We start from the raw sequence: 25,368 nt of genomic DNA, 5'->3' as shown, positions 1-25,368 counted from the left end.
TGCATCTCTTCAGCTGGGACAGGGAAGCTGGTCAGAGTTGATGGGAAGATGGATGGAGCCAAATACAGGGCCAACTTGGAAGAAAACCTCTTGGAGACTGCAAAAGACTTGAGACTGGGGCGGAGGTTCACCTTCCAGCAGGACAATGACCCTAAACATAAAGCCAAGGCAACAATGGAATGGTTTAAAACAAAACATATCCATGTGTTAGAATGGCCCAGTCAAAGTCCAGATCTAAATCCAATTGAGAATCTGTGGCAAGATCTGAAAACTGCTGTTCACAAACGCTGCCCATCTAATCTGACTGAGCTGGAGCTGTTTTGCAAAGAAGAATGGGCAAGGATTTCAGTCTCTAGATGAGCAAAGCTGGTAGAGTTATACCTTAAAAGACTGGCAGCTGTAATTGCAGCAAAAGGTGGTTCTACAAAGTATTGACTAAGGGGGCCGAATAATTACGCACACCCCACTTTGCAGTTATTTATTTGTAAAAGATGTTTGGAATGATGTATGATTTCCGATCCACTTCTCACATGTACACCACTTTGTATTGGTCTTTCACATGGAATTCTAATAAAATTGATGCATGTTTGTGGCAGTAATGTGACAAAATGTGGAAAACTTCAAGGGGGCCGAATACTTTTGCAACCCACTGTGTATATATATATATATATATATATATATATATATATATATATATATATATATATATATATATATATATATATATATATATATACACATTTGGTTGTGTGACTTGCTAAATAATAGTGTTTTTGTCTTTGTGAAAGCTCCTATATGATATAAGACAAGTAACTTTAAGTGATGCATCTCTTAAAGTCAGTTATATGGGTTACAAGACCACTGCTCCCCACAATATAGATTTGTTACAGTTAGCCCTCATTGAAATAATTAGAACACTTAACCAGAATCTTTTTATGTAAAAATATATTCCTGTAGTTATATACAAAGAATATACAAAAATTACATCGAATAGGGTTAGAATCAGCATTCAAATATAACATATTAAACATAAGGCATTGGTTGTCAACGTTACATTAGCAAAATATAATATTTAAAGGGACTCTGAGCAGTGCAGAAACTATGGAAGGATGCATACCATTTTGAAGCTCTCTTTCTCCTCTTTCAGACGACACATAAACCGCCACCCTATGCCTTTTAGTTTTCGATATTTTCGTGATCGAAATTGCAGCTGCCGCGATTTTGATCGCGAAAATATTGAAAACTAAAAAGGCGTAGGGTGGCGGCTTATGTGTCGTTGGAAAGAGGAGAAAGAGAGCTTCTAAATGGTATGCATCCTTCCATAGTTTCTGCACTGCTCGGAGTCCCTTTAAAGGGAACCTAAACTGAGAGGGATATGGATTTTTACTTTCAAAATAATACCAGTTGTCCAACTCTCCTGCCGATCCTGTGTCTCTAATACTTTTAGCCACAGCCCCTGAACAAGCATGTAGATCAGGTGCTCTGACTGAAGTCAGACTGGATTAGCTGCATGCTGGTTTCCGGTGTGTGATTCAGCCACTACAGACAAAGAGATCAGCAGGGCTGCCGGGCAACTGGTATTGTTTTAAAGAAAATATCCATATCCCTCTCAGTTTGGGTTCCCTTTAACATTACTAGCCCCTCTGTTACTCTGACTGTCTGTCTGTCTCTTTTGCTCTCCTTCTCTGGCCCTTATGCATTTCGCTTTTTCTCCTGATAGTTCTTTGACATAAAATGCCTTTTAAAACACAAGCAAGCAAGAAAATACTCAAAATAATTTTGGCATACGTTTTTCATCTACTTTTTTTTATTTTTATAATTTCACAGTGCTAAAAAGTTTTTTTTTAAAGAAAATGAAAAAATATCTCCTAGGAGAAAACCTAGGGAAAAAGGGAATTGAATAAAGGCTCTCTTTCAGTCTCATTTCACTTTCTGAATGTATCAGTCCCCACTGAATTTAACTTTCTATCTTTATACTTGCTCCATCAAAAGGATACTTTGTTTCAAATCAGGAAAAAATGGCGCAGGAGCCCTTACGGAAGAAAAAGCGCCCCATAGGCGCCTATGATAAATGGCGTGATTAGAGGCAGAAAGGGAAGATTTGTACGCATGGTGGCAGCCAATATCAGACTTACAATTTTTGACTAGAATTGTGTGTACCGCACAGCAGCGATAAGTGGCTATGATGTAGGTCAATTTGGGTGCCTGGAGTTGCCCAATTACTGACAAAAGGGGGACATTTAGCACACAAAAACTTGCAGAAAAGAAAATGGCTTGCAGATAACTAAATTGCAGCATTGCAAAGCAGGCGAGGAGCACCACCAGGGGGGAGTCTTAAGGTTAGGCACCACTGGGGGGGGGGGGAGGATTAGGGTTAGGCACCACCAGGGGAGGGTTCTGTGTGAGAGTAGGGTTACATTAAAGAGACACTGAAGCGAAAAAAAAATATGATATAGTGAATTGGTTTTGTACTATGAATAATTACTAGAAGATTAGCAGCAAAGAAAATATTCTCATACTTTTATTTTTAGGTATATAGTGTTTTTTCTAACATTGCATCATTCTATATTATGTGCAGATTACACAACACTCAGCATTCAAAATGAGTCTTTCAGAGCAGTCTGTGAAGTAATGAACTCTCCTCTGCCAGAGGAAAAGTAAATAGTCCAGGAACAGTTGAGATAATAAAAGTCAGATAACAGCCCTCTCCATGACTAACTTAGTCGGCGAGCTTAATGGCTTGTTTGCATAGAGATAACAACTGGAGTTTCTCAACTCTTCCTGTACTGGAAACAATTACACTGATGTATCTGATCTTAATGTTTTATTTCTTAGCTGTGCTACACATACAAATCATAATATCATCATTTTTTTTTCGCTTCAGTGTCTCTTTAAGCCATGCTAAAATATCGGCAAATATTACCGATATTCTACTATGCAAATTCCATAGTTGAATATAGCTATTCTCAGCGCCATTCTACTACTGACAAACCCTGTGCCTTTTTTTCCAGGCACCTTTTTTCATGAATACACTTTGTTTCTAATAACAGACTTGCTACTTTAATTTCTCTTACTTTTCCACACTCTTATCAAGCTGTCCCTGATTCAGTTCACTTTTTTTTTACTAAGTATTCTCCTAGGTGACACTTTTACACCTTAACAATAAAATGCTTTTCAAGCCTCAAGCGAGAAAGAACATTCTCAGAATAATTTGGCACTACTTTTGCCCCTACTTTCTGGCACTTTTTCAGTTGCAAAAGGCTGAAATGTATTTTAAACAATGAAAAATTATCTCCTAGGAGAACTTAGGATAAAAGGTGAATTGAATGGCATTGAATGGCAAGGGTCCATATGCAATTCACATTTTCTCCTGGCTTTTCACTTAGATTATATTTTCGCAAGTTGTAAACAAGATGCCACCCTAAGCAAAGAAATACTATAATTTTGATAGTATTTTTTCGGGGCGGCGGCGATCGGTGTGCTGACGTAGCTAGCAAAGTGCTAGCTGCGTGCAGCAAAAAAAAAAATTAAGCAAATCGGCCCAGCAGGGCCTGAGAAAACCTCCTGCGCAGCTTACCCCGAACTACGTTCGGGGTTACCGCCAAGAAGGTTAAGGAGAAAATGAAAATTATCTCCTAGGAGACAACTCAGGAGAAAATGTTAATTGCATAGAAACCAATCAGTCATTCAGAAATGTAACTGCTAAAGCCACGATTCTCCCTCTGCCTGGGAGATGCAGAACTTTTTTTTACAGGCTGGCTATTTTCACACTGATTTATATAAATCAGTCAGACAGTGTTTTAACAATGTTACAACATTTTGGAAAAAAGAAAAACAATAAAGCAAAAACCATAACAATAAAGAATGATAATACAATATTTCTGACACTTGGATTCATATGTTTATGCATTATCCCAGTCACTCTTAAAATAACTTAAGGGTTAATCTATGCTGATTTCGATTTTTTTTTTTGCAGAATCGTATTATGCTGGGAATACACGGGTCGATCCGGTGGCCGATTAGCCGCTGGATCGACCCCAGCCGCGTCCCCGCTCGTCCGTGCGGATCGATTACCGCTCGTCCCCGCCGGCGGGGATCGAGCGGGCGATGGTCGAGCGGCTTGATCGGGCTAGCTGAATATTATCAGCTGGCCGGTAGGGATGTTCATTCAGATTCCGCGGAAATGCAATTTCCGAAATTGCGATCGGAATTTGCATTTCCGCATCGGAATGCGGAAATCGGTAATGCAAGTGTGTTAGGCGGATTTCCTGTGTTAGGCGGATAACTAAAGTCGGCGGATTTTTACTGTAAAGTAAAATGCAGAAAATCTGCATCTGCCTATTTTCTGCATTTATATTACTGTAAAAATCCGCCGACTTTAGTGGTTAATAGCAAAGCCCCCGTAGGTCCTAGAAACACCAAATTTTCAGGGTTTCTTAAACAGAATCTTCTGAACAAGATGCAAAAAAAGTTTTCAAAAAGACCTTATAGTTTTTGAGAAAATCGATGTTAAATTCAGGCGGAATTTCCACGATTTCCGGTGGAAATTCCGCATTGGAATGCGGAAATTGGTACCAGAAAGCGGAATCGGTAATTGGCAATGGCGGAATGCAGATTTACCACGGAATCAGAAATTGGCATTTCCGACCATCCCTACTGGCCGGATGAGCAGGTCGATACACGGTACAGAAACCGTGTATCCCCAGCATTAGTCTGATAATAAAATTTAAGCTTTGGCAATTCTCTCCAACTCCATCAATTTGTTTGATGTTGCTTAGATTGCGGGTAAAAAAAAAAAAAAATCACTACAAATTGCAAACATTCATTTGCAAACATACAAACAACAGCATTATCATGCCGACTCGTTTAATCCTGTTTGCTAAATCCAGTGTCCTTCTTTAAATCATTATTCCAGGTTAGGTCTGTGTCAGACCAAAGAGTATTGCTGTAGAGGTCTGTCATGTCTTATTTTCAGGACTGCTGCGCGATACACACTTCTCTGCTGTGTGATACTGAATGATGAATTGTGGAGCGACTTTGTAGCTTTTACCAGTAGCAAACCTTCCGTAGATAGGAACCTACAACAGAATGTTTTTCAGGGTGAGAAATAATTTACAATAAAGAGATTAGTACTCAAGATAAATTATGTTAACCCAATTAATCTCAAATCCCCAAAAATAAATGAATTAACATCATTGCTTAAATTATGCTATCAGTGTGAGTAGGATGGAGACACCAAAGTGAAGTGGAACACATGAAATAAAAGTACAATTGTAACATTGTAAAAAAAAAAAGATATTCATCTAAGAGGAGGAAAGGCTCTGGATCACTTAGAGCAGGGGTCCCCAAACGTTTTGGGTCGAGGGCCGGGTCAACATACTTCAGACTGCTGGGGGGCCGGAACATACATAAAATTATGTCTTTGTGGGCCAGATAGTGAAGCATACCCAGGTGACAACCTGCAGTGGACAGCAGTGTCACCTGATGTGGAACTTGATTGGAAACCAGCGAATTACTGCTTTCTGGCTTCCATGTGGAAGGGTGGTGTCAGCACTGCTATTCTATATGCGGACCACCAATATTTAAAGATGTAACTGAGCACATCTATAAGTAATACATTTTGTGTGTGGGGGGCCGGTAAAAAAGCCTTAGGGGGCCACATTAGGCCCGCGGGCCTTAGTTTGAGGACCACTGACTTAGAGCCTTTCTGCTCCTCTCTGTGTCCTCTTGTTCCACCCCAGGGCCCCCCAATACATCCTACAACTTGAATGACACTTTGGATCTCCTCGGACTCCCTGACTTGCGCGTAGTACAGTACAGAGCCATTTTTCTTCGGAACAAATACAGAAGTACTTAGAGTACCAAGTGTTGTCCGTCACCACCCAGCACCCGTCCCTAATATGTTCCATGTATTACTTTTTGTTTGGCAAAGAAACTGCACAGTGTTGCCTGCCTACAAGTCTGCCTTTGCACAACGAAACAATAAACATTACTCATCAGCAGTGCCAGTATAACATACATCTCTCTCTTTGTCATTATACTTTAATGTTCTACATGCTTACAGTATATTTTACATTACACTTAAAACACACAATGCAAATGTTCAACCCCATTGCAGTGTGATCCTAACAACATGCATAGTGTGGAAGCTGCCTAATGGTTTTGCCTTGATTTCAGCTTTAATGCACTAATCCCAGACTCTAGAAACATTTTTTATTGTTCCTCCCTCAAAGCATGATCTTAATATACCATTAAACATGATTTATAAAATGTTTAATACTTTATTTTGTTTGTCCAACTGAGTTAACATTACTGGTATAGCACATCTATCTATCTATCTATCTATCTATCTATCTATCTATCTATCTATCTATCTATCTATCTATCGATCTATCTATCTATCTATCGATCTATCGATCTATCTTGGTCTTATATTTATCTTTGTCATGTAAGTTTACTAAACATATAGAGCAGATACTAAGCATTACCATTACTGATGAGTGAAAATGCTGATTTTTTTTTTTTTGCATTCATTCTAAGGACATTAATGTAAAAGAAAAAAAATTCTTATAAAGGAGTGATTGTTCACCTTTTTGCGATTTTTCACTTTAACCACTTCAGGACCACAGGCTTATAACCCCCTAGTGACCAGGTTATTTTTTACAATTCAGGCCACTGCAACTTTAAGGGCTCGCTGCAGGGCCGTACTACTCAGCACACAAGTGATTCCGCCCCCTTCCTGCCCACCAACAGAGAATTCTGTTGGTGGGCTCTGTTCGCTCCTGCGATGTTATATATATATATATATATATATATATATATATATAATTTTTTATAAATATGGCTATTTTTCTATTTATTCATTTATTCCATCCCCCCGTCATAGGCATCAGCCTATGAGAGCCAATCACTCTTGTGCCTCCCCGGGGACAGCCGAGTAACACGCCTGTCCCCAGCACAGCGCTGCCTTAGATCGTAGCGCTGTACATTGTAAATAGATGGCGGCTTTGTCATCTGACAGTCTCCTAGCGACGATCGCCGCTGGGAGACTGATGATGGAGCTCCATCATTCAAGCAGAGATACACATCGGCACATGCAATCTCCTGCAAAACACGCCCCTACGACTTTACTCTAATTGGCGTTAGGAAGTCCTGGAGAGCCGCCACGTTAACACCAATTGGCATGAGGTGGTCGGAAAGAAGTCTAGATGTGTAATTTGCTCTCAACTCAAGAATGACAATTTGAAGTTTTGGCAAAAATTTACATTGTTAAATGACAATGTATATTCGCGAATATATATTTGGAAACGAAAATATAATTTTCGATGCAAAAATGATTTGGGCAAAAATACACAAGCAGCACTAATTACCATTATCATCTGCGTTGGCCAGGCATCATTGTGTTGTACACAGCTGTATCTTCATGCTTCAGTTGCTGATAAAAGAGACACAAGATTTAGAAAACAATTCATAGAGAAAGCTATACCAAGAAACTGCAGGGGCCAGAGCCATTTAAAAAAAAAAAAGAATACACAGGAAATCCTTTGTAGGAAGTGAAAAGAGATACAAGTGTACCCTTGTACTAATTTATCGGGATGGGGAAAATTTCTGGGGGGGGGGGCATCTTTTTTTTAACGGGAGTTTCCAGATCCCATTATAAGCCCCCTATATTTTTACTCTTACCCCTACTTTGACAATAAAAATGGTGAAGAGTCCCTTGTCCTTAGCAGTAGACAAGATTTATTTGCAAAAGGTGTTTAGGATGAAGCAGGTAAAAAGGGCGCCAGAGGAGCATCATTAAAAACTGTGCCATCATACGTGGAAATGTTAAAAGCTGTGATTAGCAGCTATAAACTGTAATTTCAAAGACTGTTAGGGTCAGACGGCAGTTGTGGTCCATAGTGTTTTAGGCATTAAAAGGGGAGGGGTTAAGGTTGGGCATTACCAGGGTGATCTTACACACACACACACACACACACAAACACACACACACACACACACACACACACACACACACACACACACACACACACTGGTCGTTAGGTTTAGGCATCGCTAGAGGGAAGGTTATGTGTGAGAGTAGGGTTAGGTCATAGTAAAATATTGGGAAAAAAATCAATATTTTACTACTGAAAACAGATTGTAGACTATCAGTAATTTACCATTATTCTACTGGTAGCTATTTCTGACCCCTTTTTCACCAGGCTTTTTTTTTACATGTATGCTTTTGGGACCCCCCCCCCCCCCCCCCTTAAAAAATTACCTCCCCTCTTTTTAAGAACTATGTGAGCTGATACTGTCCAAGTGACAGAGCCCCACATTAGCATTACTATTTTAAAATTAGATAATGCAAAAATACACTTGCATGCATTACGCTATCACTAACCTTAACATCATTGAGCTTTGTAACTGACTCAGGCCCAAACTAAGCAAATATGCATATTTATAAGTTACAATATTCTTGGCACATTAATATATTCTCTAACTACACAAATCCCATAGAAAAGGTGTGCAATACCCACTTTCACTCACAGTTTCATTTTTTTTCTTTTTAACAATTAGCAGTGATCAGCCATATGTAACATGTTCCACTCACCTCGTAATGTGATTCTGGTGATTCAGCTGCTTTGTCCATCTGTTTAAAGAAAATGAATTACTATGATTTTGTAGCATATTTTGTGCAGTTTGCCATTAAAATCCCATGTCAGCTTAAAATGCAATTATATTTTTTTCAACTGTAGTGCCCACCCATTATAGTATAAAGTCACAGTTAAAATATTAAAGAAAATAATACTAATAATAACAATAATAATAATATATCTATAGCCATAGTTATTCAGGTTGAGAAAATACATAAATCCATTGAGTTCAACCATAAAATAAGGTATAACATGCATCTTCCCCTATCTCAGTTGATCCAGAGGAAGGTGTGAAACCCTTACAAGCCCTAAACTAATCAGCCTTAAAAGGGAAACAAGTTCCTTCCAGATTCCAGACGGCAATCAGGTAAAATTCCCAGATAAAAATATTTCTACATTTATTTTGGGAAGTTTGCTGGGAAAAAAAAAAATCATGCATTGTTGTTTATCACGGCCAGTCCCACCTTACACTAAAGTCCAAATTTTGGAAAAGCCACCAATGGTCCCCAGTGGACACAGTTTTTTGGTCTAGTAGTAATTATGAGCCCAAGTTGAAACTCCCCTGTTGAGTCCTTTTGGTCCAAGGAGGCATCTACCCTACGCCTCTGTACAACATGACCATTACTTTCTTACAGTATAATATACTAAGTGGTTCCATTTCAATGATAACACTTGATGACCACCTTTTTAAATTGTTGCGCCCTTTAAAGAATCTGGTGGAAACATTCTCTGAAGTCCACATTACCAGTAACAGTAAGAATAGTGTGGTGGACGAGTCTCTTAATACATTTTAATCTCAATATTTTTTATTGAAATTTTTTCAAATAAATGAACATACAGTCAAATTAATGACATAACATATAACAAATAGTTTTGTACATACAACATTTTGATCATATGCTTACTGGGTAAATAATAACATTCTGTATATTATGGTGACATTTAAGTGTTACACCATGTATTGTACCTACATATCATTAATAAAACAGGTAAATTAGTAGAAATATTGTTGTTGTTGCCAGATTTTCTCTAGCTGTTGGGAGCTGTACCTCCAGGAAATGGTGGAATAAAACCTACCTACAGAGATCCTGAACAGTGCTGGGCCGAAATTACGCATTAGCGTAATTACGCATCGTAATTCACTACAAATGCACCGTAAGCGTTACATGTAAGGTTACGGTATTACGCGTAATTAATTACGCGTAGACCGTGGGGTTACGTTTTACGCGTAACAAATTACGCGTAAGACAGTAAACTCCCATTGAAATTACACAGTTTGCCATAATCGCGTAATATTACGCTCCCGTATAATATAAAAAAGCCACCGACTTTAAGGGTTAATAGCAAAGCCCCCTTAAGTGCTAAGAGCCTCAAATTTGGAGAATATATTAAGGAGATCAGAAGGAATAAGAGGAAAAAAAAATTTTCAAACAGACCTTATAGTTTTTGAGAAAATCGATGTTAAAGTTTCAAAGGAAAAATATATACATTTAAAAACCCGTCGACTTTAACGGTTAATAGCAAAGCCTGCTTAAAATTTAGGAACACCAAATTCACAGGGTATATTAAGGGGATCAGTGGGAATAAGAGGAAAAAAATTTTTTCAAAAAGACCTTATAGTTTTTGAGAAAATCGATTTTTAAGTTTCAAAGGCGAAAATGTCTTTTAAATGCGGAAAAAGTCAGTTTTTTTTGCACAGGTAACAATAGTGTTTTATTTTCATAGATTCCCCCAAGTGGGAAGAGTTTTACTTACTTCGTTCTGAGTGTGGGAAATATAAAAAAAAACGACGTGGGGTCCCCCCTCCCAGACCTCTTTAACCCCTTGTCCCCCATGCAGACTGGGATAGCCAGAATGCGGAGCACCGGCCGCGTGGGGCTCCGCACCCTGACTATACCAGCCCGCATGGTCCATGGATTGGGGGGTCTCGGAAGGGGAGGGGCAGCCAAGCTTTCCCCTCCCCCTCTGAGCCCTTGTCCAATCCAAGGACAAGGGGCTCTTCTCCACCTCCGATGGGCGGTGGAGGTGGAAGCCGCGATTTCCTGGGGAGGGGTTCATGGTGGCATCTGGGAGTCCCCTTTAAAAAGGGGTCCCCCAGATGCCCACCCCCCTCCCAGGAGAAATGAGTATAGAGGTACTTGTACCCCTTACCCATTTCCTTTAAGAGTTAAAAGTAAATAAACACACAAACACATAGAAAAAGTATTTTAATTGAACAAAAAACATAACCACGAAAAAAGTCCTTTAATATTCTTAATTAACCATTAATACTTACCTGTCCCTTTAAAAGCCAGTTCCCACGCAATATCCTCGGAAATATACTAATCAGTTACAATGTAACAAAGTTATTACAATGTAACAACTTTGTTACTTTGTAACACCACCGCATCCGACGTCACTCGCCGCTCACCCGCCGGCCGCCGCATACACGCTAAGTCCCCGCCGGCTCCCGCCGTCCACTCCGCCCACACCTGTCACCCATATACATGCTGGCACCCATGGGTGCCAGCATGTATATAGGTGACATGTGGGAGAGGCGGGGAGGGCAGCGGAGCCGGCGGGGACTTAGCGTCCCTTCACCCGACAGAGCTCTGAGCTATATTAGCCCAGAGCTCTCGAAAGCATCTTTGTATGTGGGCTCCAAGGAGCCCCATTGGTCCTTAGCAGACCAATGGGGTTCCTTCAAATCAGAAGGAACCCCATTGGTCTGCTAAGGACCAATGGGGCTCCTTGGAGCCCAAATACAAAGATGCTTTCGAGAGCTCTGAGCTAATATAGCTCAGAGCTCTGTCGGGTGAAGGGACACTAAGTCCCCGCCGGCTCCGCTGCCCTCCCCGCCTCTCCCACATGTCACCTATATACATGCTGGCACCCATGGGTGCCAGCATGTATATGGGTGACAGGTGTGGGCGGAGTGGACGGCGGGAACCGGCGGGGACTTAGCGTGTATGCGGCGGCGGGCGGGTGAGCGGCGAGTGACGTCGGGTGCGGTGGTGTTACAAAGTAACAAAGTTGTTACATTGTAATAACTTTGTTACATTGTAACTGATTAGTATATTTCCGAGGATATTGCGTGGGAACTGGCTTTTAAAGGGCCAGGTAAGTATTAATGGTTAATTAAGAATATTAAAGGACTTTTTTCGTGGTTATGTTTTTTGTTCAATTAAAATACTTTTTCTATGTGTTTGTGTGTTTATTTACTTTTAACTCTTAAAGGAAATGGGTAAGGGGTACAAGTACCTCTATACTCATTTCTCCTGGGAGGGGGATTGGGCATCTGGGGGACCCCTTTTTAAAGGGGACTCCCAGATGCCACCATGAACCCCTCCCCAGGAAATCGCGGCCTCCACCTCCACCGCCCATCGGAAGTGGAGAAGAGCCCCTTGTCCATGGATTGGACAAGGGCTCAGAGGGGGAGGGGAAAGCTTGGCTGCCCCTCCCCTTCCGAGACCCCCCAATCCATGGACCATGCGGGCTGGTATAGTCAGGGTGCGGAGCCCCACGCGGCCGGTGCTCCGCATTCTGGCTATCCCAGTCTGCATGGGGGACAAGGGGTTAAAGAGGTCTGGGAGGGGGGACCCCACGTCGTTTTTTTTTATATTTCCCACACTCAGAATGAATTAAGTAAAACTCTTCCCACTTGGGGGAATCTATGAAAATAAAACACTATTGTTACCTGTGCAAAAAAAACTGACATTTTCCGCATTTAAAAGACATTTTCGCCCTTGAAACTTAAAAATCGATTTTCTCAAAAACTATAAGGTCTTTTTGAAAAAAAAAATGTCCTCTTATTTCCACTGATCCCCTTAATATACCCTGTGAATTTGGTGTTCCTGAATTTTAAGCAGGCTTTGCTATTAACCGTTAAAGTCGGCGGGTTTTTAAATGTATATATTTTTCCTTTGAAACTTTAACATCGATTTTCTCAAAAACTATAAGGTCTTTTTGAAAAATTTTTTTTCCTCTTATTCCTTCTGATCTCCTTAATATATTCTCCAAATTTGAGGCTCTTAGCACTTAAGGGGGCTTTGCTATTAACCTTTAAAGTCGGCGGCTACCTAACATTGATCCATGCGTCAACTTTTCCGCTTGGCAGCATGACCTTACGCATTAATTGCTAGTAGGATTTTACGCGTAAGCCTATAACGTAATAACCTGAATTACGGTATACTTACGCGTAATTGCGTAAGTGCTATGCGTAATTACAGACATGTTCCGAAATTGAATGTCTATGCCGTAAGCATAATTTCGTAATGCGTAATAGCGTAAAATTACGCGTAATGATCCGTAAGCGTAGCTTTCTCCATTACGACCAGCACTGATCCTGAAGGATGCATCCCTGATATCTATCTAATCTCCTTAAAGCAACAACTAGGATATAGTATAGTATATTCTGTTTTGTGATATCTGCACTATGGATATGTCACTAATGTGCAGTAAATTGTTTCTTTTATTATTAAAAGATTAGTAGCATTCAGGTATTTCAGTTAACATTAACAAAACTAGTTTACACTAGTCTAACTACACTACACTAATCTACACTACTCAAAGAGTGGAATGACTCTCTCTTATATTTAGCTTTCACTTAAGGTATCAGGTTTTGAAGCCTTTGTTACGGGTATCATATAGTATCTAATACAGCAGGATTAGCCATCTATCATATCATAAATGTGAGAAGAGTCTTAATACATTTTAAAGGTAAGTTGTACATCAAGCAGTACAATCAAAATATACATGGCAGTTGTGTAAATTTCTATAAGCTGTGCAAAGTCAGCACAAGATACTACTGATTTTGGCTGTATGAAGTTAGGAACTGGGAACTGGTTCCTCCAGGATGCTCGTCACATATGGGCATTAATAGAGGAAAAAACATGTGGGATTCATTATAGTCCCTCCTAAACTAGCTGGACCTGGATAGCTACAATGCCAATGCCAATCTTTTTAAACATGAACACAAGATGACAGGACCCAAAGAGAATATTTCTTGGAGTGATGACAGCATGTACAACATAAAACATGGCAGTAATAAATAGAAGCGCTCACAAATGCAAACGTTGCTGTTCGTTTATTACCGAACCAGAAAGCCTACCACATACAGACATTGCTGCAAGATCTGCACATACTGGTTCCAGCAACCCCCATTCTCCGTCATCATCTGTATACTGAGCCCACAGAGCATCTAGACCAATACCAGCTGCTGCAACTCAGCAAGGAGATGGAAACTGACAATGCAGGCTGCGCATGTGCATGAGGAGTTAAGGCATACAATATGGGGGATTTTTCCATCCTGGATCAGGGATGAGATCAAACAGCCAAGTTTCCTTTTGTGGGACCTTCTATTAAAAAAAAAAAAAAAAAGCTAGACGTTGTTCATTGCCACCATTGTTGGAAAGTCCAACATTCTAAGTAAAAAGGCAAGTTATTCCCACAGTCAGCCACTTTGCGTATTGGGTGGCTATAACTCAAGTGGCCATTTTCGGGGTTCTGGCTGTAACACACACACACACACACACACACACACACACACACACACACACACACACACACACACACACACACACACACACACACACACACACACACACACTTATATACAGAGGGTGGTACTGCTTGCTTGGGAGTTGGCATCAGCATGGTTTCTCCACAGCCACAAAGGGATGATGGAAACTGCCATAGCCATGGCTAAAACACTACAGTGTGGGGTTTCCCCTAAATATCATCTACATGGACATCCCTGGTGAACTACTACACAAAAGGTAAGGAAAGATTTATTGTGGGAAGGGGGGGAAGGCTACATATTGGGTTGAATTCAATTCTTCTTCCAATTTGATGGATACAGTAGTATTTATGTCTAGTTTTCAAGATTGAATCAGGCAGTTAAATAAATGCAAGAAAAAAAATTAAAACTTATGGATTTTCAGTTTTCAAATGTGTAAAATGCACACTATTTATTGGCCAACTCTTGGAAACTATGTGATTATTCACCTTATCTATATATTTTCATACAGCAGTAGTTCCAGAAAAATTCCCTTTTGAAAATTCTGTGTCACATGGCCCAGAGATTTGTACACAGAGTATGGTGCCCAAAGCACAAACCCCTCACCTGGCTTTTATTCCTCCCCAGCCCCATTTTTGGATCAGGGTCAGCTTTGAGCACACCAAAAAAGACTGATTGCTGCCCCCTTCCACCTTTTTGACTAACACCTGTGGGTGATCAAGTGTTACAGGGCAGACTCTAAATAGAAAACAGACTGTCATTCAGTTCAGCCAAGCTGCATCTGACAATCATACCGGAAGTCACCACAACAAATACACATAGGACAGAAGTCCCGTGTGTCTCATGTAGAGAACAGTTGGCCAAAAACTTGTGTCCTTTGTGTCCTTAGCATGTGCAAGAATGAGGACTTGGGTTAAAGGTTACCACAAATATCTATCTTTGCAAATGCAAAAGGCTTGACATTTTATATTTCTTTTACACATTTCAAGATACCGTATATACTTGCATATAAGCCGACCCGCATATAAGCCTATCCCCCCACTAGGGATGCTCATTCGGATTCCACGGAAATGCAATTTCCAAAATTCCGATCGGAAATTGCATTTCCGCATCGGAATGCGGAAATCGGCAATGCAAGTGCGTTTCCGCCGGAAATCACGGAAATTACCGCCGGAAATCGCGGAAATTCCGCCCGACTTTAACATTGATTTTCTCAAAAACTATAAGGTCTTTTTGAAAACTTTTTTTTGCATTTTGTTCACAAGATTTACTTTAATAACCCCTGAAAAATTGGTGTTTCTAGGACTTACGGGGGCTTTGCTATTAACCACTAAAGTTGGCAGATTTTTACTGAAATGTAAAATGCAGAAAATCTGCTTCTGCCTATTTTCTGCATTTACATTACAGGAAAAATCCGCCGACTTTAACGGTTAATAGCAAAGCCCCCGTACGTCCTAGAACCACCAAATTTTCAGGGTTTATTAAACAGAATCTACTGAACAAGATGCAAACATTTTTCAAAAAGACCTTATAGTTTTTGAGAAAATCGATGTTAAAGTCGGGCGGAATTTCCGCAATTTCCGGAATGTGGAAATTGGTAGCGGAAACCGGAATCGGTATTTGGCAATGGCGGAATGTGGAATTACCACGGAATCGGAAATTGGCATTTCCGACCATCCCTACCCCCACGTTTAGCAAAAAAAAACAGTAAAAAATTATTCACCCCCATATAAGCCAGGGGTAGGAAATGCTGGCCGCCTTATTCTCCTAGTGTGCCCCAGTATAGCTAGTAAAGTGCCCAGTATAGCTAGTATAGTGCCGAGTATGGCTAGTATAGTGCCCAGTATGGGTAGGTAGTGCCCCAATATATCTAGTATAATGCTTAGTATAGCTAGTATAGTGCCCAGTATAGCTAGTAAAGTGCCCCAGTATAGCTAGTATACCCAGTATAGGTAGGTAGTGTGCTCATAATAATCACCTCTATAGATACTTTGAATAGTGGTAATCATTAACTAACTGTTACCCATCCCCTTCTTGCACCTCTGACACTGTAGTTGCCATTGGCATGTTTTGGTGCGCCGTATCAATTGTTATGTATAGAGTGCTTGGGCGCTCCATTGTAAAACTTCTTAGCTACACCACTGCGGATACCTTCATGAAAATGGCAATTGGTAAACACTGACAACAAGTAAGATTTAAACTAGCAGGTAGATGATATGTTGGTGCTATTGATAAGTTGGTCTCTGTGTGTGTAGAGTTTGTTAGGGAAGTAGCAAATGCATGATGGGACATCTTACTTCAAATGCTGGCATGGTCCTTTCATAGATGTTCGGAGGCATGTTATCTGCATTCTCGTAAATAGATCCCTTGACTGGTTCTGCAAAATAAATTAAATGAAAAATGTGTTTTCAGAGAATAATTTATTCAATGGCTAGTTATACCTAACTAGATAAAGAAATAGAGATAAGTAATTATAAGCAGTACAATCCATTAACTTCAATGCTATGTAAATCAGAAATCATGACCCTTCCTAACCCATAAATACAAAACCCTCTTCTGAAATCACTAGTAGGTCAAATAAATGAGTCATCATACATTTGTAATAAGTGAAATATATTCCAAAGACACTCATTAATTTCACATAGGAGACAAACTCGGGCTAGCACATGACTTAAAAGAAGCACAGGTGTTTGGTAAAGGGGCCCTATGGTGGAAATTGTAAAATTTAAAATATGTGCAAACATATACACATAAGAAGTGCATTTTTTCCAGAGTAAAATGAGCCATAATTTCCTTTTCTCCTATGTTGCTGTCACTTACAGTAGGTAGTAGAAATCTGACAGAAGCGACAGGTTTTGGACTAGTCCATTTCTTCATGGAGATTCTCAACAAGGCTTTCATTCTTTATAAAGATATTCTCTAAAAAGGATTTAAACAATGATGTTGGCCAGCATCCCTGCTCACTAGACAGTTTTTTTGGCAGTTGGACAGAACAACTGCCATTCAGTAAGTGCTTTTGACAAGAAATAAATCCCAGAGAATCCCCAACATAGGAGAAAAGTAATTTATGGCTCATTTTACTCTAGAAAAAACGTATTTCTTATTTGTATATGTTTGCACATATTTTAAATTTTGCAATTTTTCACCACAGTGCCTCTTTAAATGGATCAACTACTACAACAGTGTTTAAACCTGCCCTCGTGACTCCCCAGTGGTGCATGTTTTGCAGGCAGCCTCCTCTATACACCGGTGCGTTAATTGGTATCTCAACTTGGTAAATTCCATGAAGCTGAGATACTAAATATCTCACATGTGCATAGGTGAGGTTGCCTGCAAAATATGCACCATTGGGGAGTCACAAGGACAGGTTTGAGAAACACTGCACTAGAAGCTTTACTTTCTAATACCAGCTTGTGCCTGATTGGTAGCGCTTAAGCATTTTAGGTAATGTTTTTATCATAATTATTCCTCAAGTTAAAGCTTATCTCCAGGAAAATTGGGGTCAGAACCTTATTTAATTTTTTTCCCTTTCTGTGTCCTCATTGAGGAAACTTTGTGTCCCTTGCTCTTCCTGAGATCTCCTTGGCTTGATCAGGAACCTGATAGTCCTGGATACAATAAATGAGAAACATCAATAAAAACTTGGTAGGGGCTCTAATTCTGAGGCATGTGGTTTTGGTGTAGTGGCAGTAGTCCCTATTCACTACTTCCATAGACTGCAATGTAAAATAGCAACTATGGTGCACCAGTGGTTATTTTGGATGTAGGGATTTGACTATGATATAGAAGAGTGTATGAATGGTATTAAATCCAAAATCACACTGGCAGGGTCAGGGCATGGATCAGTTCGGAGTTTGTATAGGTGTGCTCAATAGGTCAATCTCGATCTACAAGTAGATTGCGACTGCCTCCTGAGTAGATCACAGCAATGTGGCGGCATTCTGTCAAATTTTGCTGCTGCATAGCCGCGGCTGTCAACATTTGCTACCGGCATCATCTCCTCCCCCTTCCCACTGTGTGAGACATGCACAGTGATGTGGCCAACACCCCCTTTAACCCCCCCCCCCCCCCAGGTCAGGAGAGGAAACAGAGACTGAACGTATTTCTGGTCTTGGTGGTGGGTCCGGGAGAGTGAAAGGGGGAGATTCGTTGACTCTGTATGCCAATATATATGGTTGTGGTGCAATTCAAACTGCAGAATCCAAGAGATCTAACAACATTTTAAATGTTAAACTTAGCACTTATAATGTTGGTATATTACTATATAAGTGTAACGCTCGGTGAAGCACAGAGAGGTCTGATTACCGGTGAACTGCAGTATCACGGGAAATACAGACGTATATCAGATTATATGTGATCTGCAGTATCACCGATAATCCAATATACTAGCTAACCTCTGGCCACCTGAGTAGAGTGTAGTGATTGGTGCAACAGTAATATGGAGGACAAGCCTCAGTGCAGCAAGGAGAACTGCACAGATTCCTTCCACAGGTCTGAGCTCTCCGAGACGGGAGGAGTCAGACTTACAGTGGGAAGGAAAGTCCGAAAGTGACACTCAGGCGCAAGTGTCACTAACGGGACAAGGAACCGCCTCCAATCGTGAGGTCGGTTCTCGAGGTCGGGCAAGCCAAGTCGTAAACACACTGACAGATAAGGTACAGATACAGTAGGCAGAGGCGGAGTCTAGGTGCAGGCAGGGTTTGGCAACAGGTATCAGAACTATCGGAGTACAAAATCAGGAGGCAGAGGTGGAGTCTAGGTACAGGCAGGGTTCGGCAACAGGTATCAGAATAACGAGGTACAAGGTCAGAGTTCAGAAGGATAGTCGAGGCAGGCAAAGGTCATAACATATAATCACAATCAAACTAGTACTTTAAGCTATCAACAAAATCTAGCTTAGTGTAGGATTACAGCTCCAGCTGGTCCCGGCACACTAACGGATCTGACTAACGGATCTGGGTGCTCCCACGTATGTGAACGCAACGCCAGACAAGGAACAAATGAACAGCTGGCAATATATATACCTAAATGCCTTTCAGCACCTCCCTAAGTGCTGAACGAATAGGGAGAGGTGCTGGCGTCAGCTGACCAGCCTGGTCAGCTGACTCTCCTCAGGAAGTCATAAATTATGTCTGAGTGCGCGCGCGCGCGTCACTCTTACTCCTGAGGGACTACATGTCCCAGCTCCAGCTGCCCCGCTCTGCGGAGTCTCCGCAGCGGGGTTATGGGCAGCAACCGCCGCGTCCCACGCGGCGGTTTCTGCGTGCCCTGCCGACGCTTGCCCGGAGAGAGCCGCCTCATGCAGAGGAGAGGCGGCAGCCTCTCCGTGTGTGGCAAGCATCTGTACGCGGAAGGAGCCGCCTGCCGCCGGATCATGGCGGCGGCTCTTCCGCGTTCTCACAGTACCCCCCCCCCCCGAGGAGTGGACTCCGGACAGCTCCTTCCAGGTTTCCCTGGATGTAAAGCATGAAATTCCCTAACCAAGTCATCCGCATGCATACGGTTCCCAGGTACCCATTGCCTTTCCTCAATGCCGTACCCCTTCCAATGTACGAGATACTGCACCGAGTACAGTACAGTACGTGAGTCAATGATCTTCTCCACCTCATACTCGGGTTGGGCATCGACTAAGACAGGAGGAGGAGGAGTGGGGCCCACCTGGACTGCGGGTTTGAGAAGTGATACGTGAAAGGACCTCACTCCACGCATGCTGGTAGGAAGATTAATGGTATATGTGACATTGTTGATCTTCCTATTAACTGGGAATGGGCCCACGAACCTGGGACCAAGTTTGTCAGAGGGTTGTTTCAGGGTCAGGTGACGGGTTGACACCCAAACCAAATCTCCTGGTTGGAATTTCCACTCTAACGAGCGTCTCTTGTCAGCCTGACTTTTCTGACTCTGAAATGCTCTCACAAGGTTGTCTTTTATGGTCCTCCACATGACCCTAAATGTCCTCTGCCAGGCCTCCAAGGCTGGGAACGGACTGGACGCAACCGGCAGCGGAGAAAACTTAGGTAACTTCCCGGTCACTATCTGGAACGGACAGAACCCCGAGGAAGAACTCTTTAAGTTATTGTGCGCAAATTCTGCGTAAGGTAAGAATTTAACCCAATCATTCTGTGCTTCAGCCACGTAACATCGTAAGAATTGCTCTAAAGACTGGTTGACCCTCTCAGTTTGGCCATTAGTCTGTGGGTGGTAACCCGACGAAAATGACAGTCCCATGCCCATTTGGCGACAGAATGCCCTCCAAAATTTTGAGACAAACTGGACTCCCCGATCGGAAACTATGTCCTCCGGAATGCCATGCAACCGGAAAATATGAGTGATGAACAGGTCGGCCAATTCCTGGGCCGAGGGGAGTCCTTTCAAGGGCACGAAATGGGCCATTTTACTAAAGCGGTCGACTACCACCCAGATGACCGACATGCCCTCCGACCTCGGAAGCTCCCCTACAAAATCCATGGACAAGTGGGTCCATGGCTCACTCGGGGTGGGCAAAGGCTGTAAAGTACCAACAGACGCCAGCCGGGAGGGCTTGCTTTTTGCGCACACCGCACATTCCCTGACAAACTCCTTGCAGTCGGCTGCCAGAGAGGGCCACCACGCACACCTTGCCACGAGATCTTGTGTCCTAGACGTAGTGTTGGGCGAACAGTGTTCGCCACTGTTCGGGTTCTGCAGAACATCACCCTGTTCGGGTGATGTTCGAGTTCGGCCGAACACCTGACGGTGCTCGGCCAAACCGTTCGGCCATATGGCCGAACTAAGAGCGCATGGCCGAACGTTCCCCGAACGTTCGGCTAGCGCTGTGATTGGCCGAACGGGTCACGTGGTTCGGACCCGAACGCTCTCTGATTGGCCGAACGGTCACGTGGTTCGGGTAAATAAATACCCGAACCACGTCATATCTCCGCCATTTGTCTGTGGGTTTAGCTTTGGGTAGGCAGGCAGGGTAGTTCGCGCTCCAGCCACGCTAGCCAGGGTCCCCCCTGTCATTGTGTCACTGCTGGGAACAGTAGTACACCGCTTGCTCAGCCACACTATATAGCATTCTGTTTACTGCCACTCTGTGTACCTCGCTCAGCCACACTATATAGCATTCTGTTTACTGCCACTCTGTGTCTGCTGGGAATAGTAGTACACCGCTTGCTCAGCCACACTATATAGCATTCTGTTTACTGCCACTCTGTGTACCTCGCTCAGCCACACTATATAGCATTCTGTTTACTGCCACTCTGTGTCTGCTGGGAATAGTGGTACACCGCTCGCTCAGCCACACTATATAGCATTCTGTTCACTGTTCTGTGTCTGCTTGGAATAGTGGTACACCGCTCGCTCAGCCACACTATATAGCATTCTGTTTACTGTTCTGTGTCTGCTGGGAATAGTGGTACACCGCTCGCTCAGCCACACTATATAGCATTCTGTTTACTGTTCTGTGTCTGCTGGGAATAGTGGTACACCGCTCGCTCAGCCACACTATATAGCATTCTGTGCACTGTTCTGTGTCTGCTGGGAATAGTGGTACACCGCTCGCTCAGCCACACTATATAGCATTCTGTTCACTGTTCTGTGTCTGCTGGGAATAGTGGTACACCGCTCGCTCAGCCACACTATATAGCATTCTGTTTACTGTTCTGTGTCTGCTGGGAATAGTGGTACACCGCTCGCTCATCCACACTATATAGCATTCTGTTCACTGTTCTGTGTCTGCTGGGAATAGTGGTACACCGCCCGCTCAGCCACACTATATAGCATTCTGTTCACTGTTCTGTGTCTGCTGGGAATAGTGGTACACCGCTCGCTCAGCCACACTATATAGCATTCTGTTCACTGTTCTGTGTCTGCTGGGAACAGTAGTACACCGCTCGCTCAGCCAGAGTATATAGCATTGTGTTTACTGCCACTCTGTGTACACCGCTCAGCCAGACTATATACCATTGTTTACTGACACTCTGTGTACACCGCTCAGCCAGACTATATACCATTGTTTACTGACACTCTGTGTACACCGCTCAGCCAGACTATATACCATTGTTTACTGCCACTCTGATTCTGCTGGGAACAGTAGTACACCGCTCGCTCAGCCAGACTATATAGCATTGTGTTTACTGCCACTCTGTGTACACCGCTCAGCCAGACTATATACCATTGTTTACTGACACTCTGTGTACACCGCTCAGCCAGACTATATACCATTGTTTACTGAAACTCTGTGTACACCGCTCAGCCAGACTATATACCATTGTTTACTGCCACTCTGATTCTGCTGGGAACAGTAGTACACCGCTCGCTCAGCCAGACTATATACCATTGTTTACTGACACTATATAGCAGACTATATAGCATTGTGTGTACACCGCTCAGCCAGACTATATACCATTGTTTACTGACACTCTGTGTACACCGCTCAGCCAGACTATATACCATTGTTTACTGCCACTCTGATTCTGCTGGGAACAGTAGTACACCGCTCGCTCAGCCAGACTATATACCATTGTTTACTGACACTCTGTGTACACCGCTCAGCCAGACTATATACCATTGTTTACTGCCACTCTGATTCTGCTGGGAACAGTAGTACACCGCTCGCTCAGCCAGACTATATACCATTGTTTACTGACACTCTGTGTACACCGCTCAGCCAGACTATATACCATTGTTTACTGCCACTCTGATTCTGCTGGGAACAGTAGTACCCCGCTCGCTCAGCCAGACTATATAGCATTGTGTTTACTGCCACTCTGTGTACACCGCTCAGCCACACTATATAGCATTGCGTACTCTGCCAGTCAGTGTGTATATTGCTGGGATCAGTAATACTCCACTCACCGTCAACCACTATATGAGCTCAACATGAGTTCCCCAGAGACCTCCGCTGTGAGCAGCACTCCCAACAACAGCAACAGCCAACGCCCCACGCAAGCTATAACATCCACCCCAGCAGCCAGTGGTCAGCAGCAGCCCTCCCCGGAGGAGAACGTTGTGTCCATCAGTCCGTCGCCAGAGCGATTAATGAGGGCTGCCATTGAGGAGATGATGGGGCCTGATGTGGAGGAGGAGGTCTGGCTCAGGCCAGCATCCCAAGTTAATGTTGAGGACGATGAGGGGTCTGTGTCTGGGGATGTTGGGGTGGCAGAGGTGGTGGGTGGGTCAGACTCAGGAGAAGAGTTGTATGATGAGGATGATGATCGGGACCATCTGTATGTGCCTCAGAGTCCGACCCCGGAAAACATGTTGTATCGTGTGTTTAGGTACTAAAATCTGCGTTCCCTCCCAGTAGTGTTGGGCGAACAGTGTTTGCCACTGTTCGGGTTCTGCAGAACATCACCCTGTTCGGGGTGACTATATAGCAGACTATATAGCATTGTGTTTAATGCCACTCTGTGTACACGGCTCAGCCACACTATATAGCATTGTGTTTACTTCCACTCTGTGTCTGCTGGGAACAGTAGTACACCGCTCACCCGCCACTGTATAGCATTGTGCTCTGTGTCACTGCTGACAATAGTGGTACACCGCTCACCCACCACTGTATAGCATTTCTGTACTGCCACTGTACTGCTGCCAGTCAGCGTGTACTTTAAGGATAAGTGAAATGAGGAAGAAATCCGGTGAAAGAGGGAGGGGCAAGGGAAGAGGTGTTTCCCCTGACGGTTCACGTACAGGCCACAGGGGAGCACCCAAGAAAACCCACTCAATACTGCCCATGTTGTCCAGGACAACAACCCTCACAGATCCAAAAGAACAGGACCAGATAATTACTTGGATGACCTCTCAAGCGTCCAGCAGTGGGTTAAGCAGCACCAGCACATCACGCACGAGGTCCGAGTCCTCAGCCAGTTAAAGTCTGGGCTTTCTTTGAAGACTGCACTGAGGATGTTACCATGGCGATTTGCAAGGTGTGCAAGACCCGCCTGAGCAGGGGGAAAAGTATTAACAACCTCTCCACCACCAGCATGAGCCGCCACATTCTATCCAAACATCCCACTCTGTGGGCAAACGCGGCAGGACAGGGTACCACCAGCAACACTGCCTCCCTTGGGTTCACCAGACTCACCACCAGACCCGCCTCAGCAGCAGCAGTAGCCCAGCCATTGCGTGGTTCACAACATTCACAAACATCAGACGATGCTGACACTGTCACTTTCCGGACTAGTGCTCTTGAGGTCTCCCAGTGTTCATCAAACACAACAACCAACAGCCCTTCGGTGTGCAGCGCTACGGTTGAGTTGTCTGTCTCTGAGATGTTTGAGCACAAGAGGAAATTGCCAGCAAATGACCCCCGGGCCGTGGCAGTAACAGCCAGCCAGCATAGCCAAGCTTCTGGCCTGCGAAATGCTGCCATATCGAGTGGTGGAGACAAACAGCTTCAAGGGCATGATGTCAGTGGCCATCCCACGTTACGTTGTTCCCAGCCGCTACCACTTTGCGCGCTCTGCAGTGCCTGAGTTGCATGAGCACGTGGTCAGCTAAATAACCCGAAGCTTGAAGAATGCCGTTGCCTGCAAGGTTCACCTCACCACTGACACCTGGACGAGTGCGTTCGGCCAGGGTCGATACATCTCCCTTACCGCGCACTGGGTGAACCTTGTGGAGCCTGGCAGCGATTCCTCACCTGCTACGGCGCGGGTGTTGCCCACGCCGCAAACAGCTGGATAACAACAGCAGCACCTACCTCTCTGACTCCTTCTCCTCCAACGCATCTCAAAGCTGTACCTCATCCGGAAATGCTAACCCAGCACCAGCAGCAGTAGGATCGTGGAAGCAGTGCAGCACAGCTGTTGGCATGCGTCAGCAAGCGTTGCTGAAGCTGATCTGCCTTGGGGATAAGCAGCACACAGGGGAGGAAATTTGGAGGGGAATAAAGGAACAGACGGATTTGTGGCTGGCACCGCTGGACCTGAAACCGGGCATGAAGCTAGACACCTGGCACGAACTGGCAATGTACGCAATAGAGGTGCTGGCTTGCCCGGCAGCCAGCGTTATGTCGGAACGCTGTTTCAGTGCTGCCGGAGGCATCATCACAGATCGGCGTATCCGCCTCTCCACAGAAAATGCAGACCGTCTGACTCAAATTAAAATGAATCAATCCTGGATTGGAAACGACTACGCAACACTCCTGGACCCCAACCAAGTAACATGACCGATGAACATCTGGGATGGTTTAGCGTTTCCGGTCCCTGTTTATTGAACCTCTCATCTGTATTACATTTATGACTGCAT

The 25,368-nt window shown here is 43.4% G+C and overlaps 1 protein-coding gene across 4 annotated transcripts in view; it reads right to left on the bottom strand.

Moving 5' to 3' along the window:
- Window positions 1–4,849: 4,849 nt before the first annotated feature.
- The window catches only part of LOC137522901 (carcinoembryonic antigen-related cell adhesion molecule 6-like), a 131,946-nt gene continuing 111,427 nt past the window's right edge, over window positions 4,850–25,368 (bottom strand). For all 4 annotated transcript variants that reach the window (XM_068243039.1, XM_068243040.1, XM_068243041.1 and 1 more), the window contains 4 exons: window positions 16,434–16,513; window positions 8,597–8,635; window positions 7,371–7,435; window positions 4,850–5,078 (listed from right to left, as the gene is read on the bottom strand). In XM_068243039.1, the coding sequence (XP_068099140.1) occupies window positions 7,376–7,435; window positions 8,597–8,635; window positions 16,434–16,513 (179 nt within the window). In that variant the 3' untranslated portion in view covers window positions 4,850–5,078; window positions 7,371–7,375. The remainder of the gene's footprint in view (window positions 5,079–7,370; window positions 7,436–8,596; window positions 8,636–16,433; window positions 16,514–25,368) is intronic.

The sequence above is a fragment of the Hyperolius riggenbachi genome, chromosome 6 (genome assembly GCF_040937935.1).
Source record: "Hyperolius riggenbachi isolate aHypRig1 chromosome 6, aHypRig1.pri, whole genome shotgun sequence".
Classification (NCBI taxonomy): Eukaryota; Metazoa; Chordata; class Amphibia; order Anura; family Hyperoliidae; genus Hyperolius; species Hyperolius riggenbachi.
The sequence above is the reverse complement of the archived record's forward strand: the minus strand, read 5'-3'. Positions and strand labels throughout refer to the sequence as shown.